At 35.1% G+C, this 5902-nt stretch overlaps 1 protein-coding gene and 2 non-coding genes across 3 annotated transcripts; 1 reads left to right on the forward strand and 2 right to left on the reverse strand.

Annotated features, from left to right (window-relative positions):
• The first annotated feature begins 401 nt into the window (after positions 1–401).
• On the forward strand, positions 402–472 carry TRNAG-GCC (transfer RNA glycine (anticodon GCC)). Its single transcript has one exon. It is a non-coding gene; the product is annotated as a tRNA-Gly (tRNA).
• A 230-nt stretch (positions 473–702) lies between these two features.
• Positions 703–776, reverse strand: TRNAM-CAU (transfer RNA methionine (anticodon CAU)). Its single transcript has one exon. It is a non-coding gene; the product is annotated as a tRNA-Met (tRNA).
• Positions 777–4966: 4190 nt separating this feature from the next.
• Positions 4967–5653, reverse strand: LOC145616737 (uncharacterized). The gene is made up of 2 exons (XM_081671480.1): positions 5101–5653; positions 4967–5010 (listed from the first exon to the last, which is right to left on the reverse strand). The coding sequence occupies exons 1-2, from the start codon at positions 5651–5653 to the stop codon at positions 4967–4969; spliced, it is 597 nt and encodes a 198-aa protein (XP_081527606.1).
• Positions 5654–5902: the final 249 nt, after the last annotated feature.

Raw genomic sequence — 5902 nt, forward strand, 5'->3', positions numbered from 1 at the left:
CCGGTACATCATTATGGATTGGATTAGTCTTTCTGGTGGGTATCCTTAATTCTCTAATCTCTTGAACCTATTTGTTCCAGATCCAAAAATGACCCCTCCCCCGAATTTGAATTCTTTCGGGTTGTGAGACACAGTAAAATTTAATCAATATAACAAAAAAATTAAAAAGTTCCCCAAAAGACAAACAAAACAAATAACGAAAACAACAAAATTAGAGGGAGGGGTCAAACCGAAATTTCTTCAAATTCAATGAAGTGAATCAAATAAATAAAGAAATTAAGAATTTAATCGGAATCGACTTGAAGAGAGTATCTGGTCCGACTCTACACAAATATCATCGAGACATATATTATATATCTATGTATATGCAGGGACATATTCCTTCTCAAGAAGGAAAAAATGCGGATATAGTCGAATGGTAAAATTTCTCTTTGCCAAGGAGAAGATGCGGGTTCGATTCCCGCTATCCGCTCAAGGGAAAGTAAATTTATTTACTATGATAAAGAATTTGGTTATAGTTATAGTCGATCCCGATAGTGTAGTGATTCTATCCTTCGCGTTCTTTTATTTTCTCACTCCCCCAAAAAGAAAACCGAATAAATATGAATTTCAATTAATTTCAATATTTATTTAGTAGTATTTTATTTAGTTAATTTACTAGTTAACAGATTCAAACCTAAAATTTTGGACAAAATTCAAATTTTGCGGAGACAGGATTTGAACCCGTGACCTCAAGGTTATGAGCCTTGCGAGCTACCAAACTGCTCTACCCCGCGTCGAAAAAAAGTTGGGAACGAATGGACAAACAAAAAAGGAATGTGCCCTCTACCCTATCTGTACAAATAGAATACCCCATTTGTACAGAATGGTAAAGGGTCTATCTACGATCGATGATGATCATAGAAATGAAAATATTTTTTTATGTTTACCAACTCGATCTTGTTGCCCCTGGCAACAAACATGTATGAACCATTTCACGAAGGATATGTCCGGATAACCCAAAGTCTCGATAGTTAGCTCTCGGTCTTCCGGTCAAAAAACAACGTCGATGGAGACGCGTAGGTGCACTATTACGTGGTAGAGATTGTAACTTTCCATGAATTTCCCATTTATCACTCAACGATGCTACTTTGCTTATTTCTTCTTTTGAGGATCGACGAATCAAATGATATTTTTGTTCCAAATTCTTCCTCTTCTTCTCCCGCTGAATCAAACTTTTCCTTGCCATAATGGTTCAGTTCCTATTAGTATCAATGATACAAGTCGGATCCTAGATGTAAAAGTGTATAAGAAAGGGGGTTGCCTTCTCCATCCAAAGAAATGAGATTCTCGTGAAGACAACACAAAAATTAACCAAATTTGCCCGATGTAGAGGCAATCAAGAAAGCCGCATATGTGAATATATAACCTACGGAAAAGTGAGCTAATCCAACTAATCTTGCTTGTACAATGGAAAGAGCCACTGGTTTATCTCTCCATCGAATCAAATTGGCCAAAGGTGTGCGTTCATGAGCCCATGCTAAAGTTTCAATCAACTCCTGCCAATATCCACGCCACGAAATTAAGAACATAAATCCCGTAGCCCAAACAAGATGTCCAAATAAGAACATCCACGCCCAAACCGATAAACTATTCATACCAAATGGATTATATCCATTGATAAGTTGGGAAGAGTTTAACCATAGATAATCTCTTAACCATCCCATCAAATAAGTGGAAGATTCATTAAATTGTGAAACATTACCCTGCCATAACGTGATGTGTTTCCAATGCCAATAAAAGGTAACCCACCCAATGGTATTTAACATCCAGAAAACTGCCAAATAAAATGCGTCCCAAGCCGAAATATCACAAGTACCGCCTCGTCCTGGACCATCGCAAGGAAAACTATAACCGAAATCCTTTTTATCTGGCATTAACTTTGAACCGCGTGCATCTAAAGCACCTTTTACTAAGATCAATGTAGTCGTATGTAAACCTAAAGCAATAGCATGATGAACCAAAAAGTCTCCCGGCCCTATTGTTAAGAATAGGGAATTACTACTCTCATTAACAGCATTTAACCAGCCAGGCAACCATATACTTCGCCCCGCATTGAATGCCGGGCCACTTGTTGAGGATAAAAGTACATCGAACCCATATGAAGTTTTCCCATGAGCAGATTGTATCCATTGAGCAAATATGGGTTCGATCAAAATTTGTTTTTCTGGAGTACCGAAAGCAAGCATGACATCATTATGAACATAAAGACCCAAGGTATGGAACCCTAAAAAGAGGCTGGCCCAACTTAAATGGGATATGATAGCTTCTTTATGGTCTAACATTCTTGCCAATACATTATCTTCATTCTGTTCCGGATTGTAATCTCTAATGAAAAATATAGCTCCATGAGCAAAAGCTCCTGTCATAATGAATCCTGCAATGTATTGGTGATGCGTATATAAGGCAGCTTGAGTAGTAAAGTCTTGTGCTATGAACGCATAAGCAGGTAAAGAGTACATGTGTTGGGCGACCAAGGAAGTTATAACCCCTAAAGAGGCTAGAGCAAGTCCTAATTGAAAATGAATCGAATTGTTGATTGTGTCATAAAGACCCTTATGCCCGCGTCCCAATCGTCCCCCTGGAGGAATATGTGCTTCTAAAAGATCTTTCATACTGTGCCCAATCCCAAAGTTTGTTCTATACATATGACCGGCAACAAGAAAAATAAATGCAATAGCTAAATGATGATGAGCAATATCAGTTAACCATAAACTTTGCGTTTGTGGATGAAATCCACCAAGAAGGGTTAGAATGGCAGTTCTCGCCCCTTGGGAGGTACCAAATAAATGACTGCTTGAATCGGGGTTTTGAGCATAAAGATTCCACTGACCTGTAAAAAGGGGCCCTAATCCTTGAGGATGTGGTAATACGTTTAAGAAATTATTCCATCGAACGGACTCTCCCCTGGCTCCAGGAATAGCGACATGAACTAAATGTCCTGTCCAAGCCAAGGAACTTACGCCGAAGAGTCCCGACAAGTGATGGTTGAGACGGGATTCGGCATTTTTGAACCATGAAACGCTCGGTTTCCATTTTGGTTGTAGGTGTAACCAACCCCCTAGTAAAGATATAACAGAAAGAAATAATAGAAAAAGAGCTCCAGTATAAAGATCTTGATTAGTGCGTAAACCGATTGTATACCACCACTGATAAACACCAGAATAAGCGATATTCACTGGGCCAAGAGCGCCCCCCCGAGTAAAAGCTTCCACTGCCGGTTGACCAAAATGAGGATCCCAAATTGCATGAGCAATAGGTCTTACGTGTAAAGGGTCCTGTACCCATGACTCAAAATTTCCTTGCCAAGCTACATGAAACAGATTTCCGGAAGTCCACAGAAAAATGATTGCTATTAAGGAAAAATAAGTTACAAAAGTTACATATTTGAAAATCAAAATACAGTTTAGTCAAATCAGCCGGATCAGAAGATTAGAATTACTCAAATCCAATACATATAAGGTCTAAGTCTAGTCAAAACAAATAATCGGATCATCAGAGGATTATATATTTAAAAAAAAAAAAAAAAGTTATTCAAATCAACCAGATTTGAAAGAATAAGTTAACAATAACATCATATCAGATTAAAAGAATATGTTTAAGTCAAATCAAATTAAAAAAATAAGTCCTGTTCAATTAAAAAAAAAATTTAAAAAATAAGTTTAGATCAGATTAGTATAAGGAAAATTGATGATAGATTAAAAAAAACGAACTAGTTGTTAATCTTGTTATAGAGTATAATATAAGTGATAAAATATTATTCTACATGTTTATTCAACTTGAAAGCTGCAATATAATTTATTAATAATATATACCTGAATCACATCTTGTTGTTGTATCACAGAAGCTGCTGAGGTACCCTCCATATTATTGACATTGAGTTTCGTCGAGGATTCGAGTAAAAAACGCACCATATTTACGTCCTTATTCTTAGCAGCAATATGCAATGGTGTATTTCCTTGGTGGTCCTGATAATTTCTCAAGGCATACATTTCTTTACGACTAAGCAATTTTTTGATATCGTGGTAGTTTGGTATTTTATCGATCAAAAGGTGTAAGATGGACTTGCCTGAATTATCACATACTTCCGCGGATTGTCGACAATTATCAAGTATGAAAGTTGTTAACTCTATATTATGAGGTGTGATAAGAGATGCTACATTATGAAGAGGAGTTGAACCTTTTGCATCAGGCCAACATGTAACGATACTTTCCTTTTGAACTAGAAGTTTAATCATATCGGACATATCTTCTTGGGGTGCAGAGTTTATATTTAGAGCTGCTCCTCCTTCATTGATTGGTTTTCGTACTCTAGCCATTATTGATTCACTCTCAGCTACAAATAAACACAAATACGATCAACTACACAATGCAAGTTAGAAAGACTTCAATAATTTAGTGTCAAATTATAATAACGCTTTATTCTTTTGAGCTTTTTTTTTTTTTTTTTTTAAGATTTTAGTAAATCTTAATAATTAAGAATAATTGACGTCCTTTTTTTACAAAAATAATCTCGGGTATGTTAAAGTCATTAAAGGTTTCAGTTGTGGGCCTAATTCTAACCACTCATCATGCATTTTAAGTTTTTGATAGAGGACAAACTTAATTGTTTTGTTTATTTTATAGATAGAAGAAAAAAATTGATGAGAACCAAGTCTAGGCGTCTAGTTATAATAATGAGAACTAAGATCTAATCTGCACCCTTAGATTATCATAATCGTATGACTTGTATGCTAGCTCGATCTCTGTATAATGAATAATAGTATAGCACACTAGCAGTGTCATTAACTTATTTCTTGTATTAAATAACCCTACACTCGCTCTTTATTCATATTCAACATTCGATTTACTTTGTTACGTATATTTGCTATGTTCAAACTTGATTTGTAAATGTAACATGACTCTTTATTAATGAATTGTTTTCAATTTAAGAAACATTCATCAACCAAATAACAACATATAAATTAGGATCTACAAAATAAAACACGCAAAACAACACACACACACAATACAAAACACAAAACAAAAAAGGGAAATGTGATAGAGAATAAGCAAACTTACAATAATTAACATGTTGCTTGATTGCAAGATGAAGTGGTGCTTCCATTGATTTGTTAACAATATGAGCCAAATAAGGATCCTTCTCCAATAAAAATTTTGCAATTTTGACATTATAATGGATAAGTGCAACATGAAGAGGAGTGTTTCCCTTTATATTTTTTACCCTCCATAAGTTAATATCACCTAAGTGACCATAGATTAATTCTACTATACTAAAATTTCCAACCTCGGCCGCAACATGAAGAGGAGTATTTTCTTTGGAATTTTTACCAGAAAATAGCTCATCATTTTTTGGAAATTTAATAAGACATGCTTTGACAAAATCATGTTGTTCATGTCGAATTGCTATGTGAATGATATTATTTTTTTCGTAGGTTTTCTTATGTAAATTCTCATTGCTCTTGTCTCCTACAAGAACCTCTACCTTACCTTCAGTGGCCGCGATATAGAGCTCATTCTCCATTTCTTCTGCATTCGCCTTTACAGAAACTGAAGTTGCCATGCTTTGATTGGTATCTGCTTTGTCAAACTTGTTTTTAAGAGAATTTAACATAGTTTGTTCATAAACAAACAGATTTTTTTTTGGATGACTTAGCTTTATAGAAGGTTGCTAATTTGGGCTATTTATGTTGATAAAGACAATTTAAAGAATCGATCCAATCTATTTAAAGTAGGTTAATTATTATTGTAAAATGGTGTATTAATTTATATAGACTTAATTAAGGACTCGAATTTCGCGTACATTATTAATGATATTTCAGATCGATGGAATAATTTATATAGTAAGACAAGCTAAATCATG

This window comes from Chenopodium album, chromosome 26 (assembly GCF_948465745.1).
Source record: "Chenopodium album chromosome 26, dcCheAlbu1.1, whole genome shotgun sequence".
Classification (NCBI taxonomy): domain Eukaryota; kingdom Viridiplantae; phylum Streptophyta; class Magnoliopsida; order Caryophyllales; family Amaranthaceae; genus Chenopodium; species Chenopodium album.

Excerpts from the sequence above, each read along its gene's own strand:
- LOC145616737 (XM_081671480.1), bottom strand. The coding sequence starts at position 5,653 with ATGTTAAATTCTCTTAAAAACAAGTTTGACAAAGCAGATACCAATCAA. Across the intron at positions 5,011-5,100 it reads CAAGCAACATGTTAATTATT|ATCCTAATTTATATGTTGTT; the intron begins GTAAGTTTGCTT and ends TTTATTTTGTAG.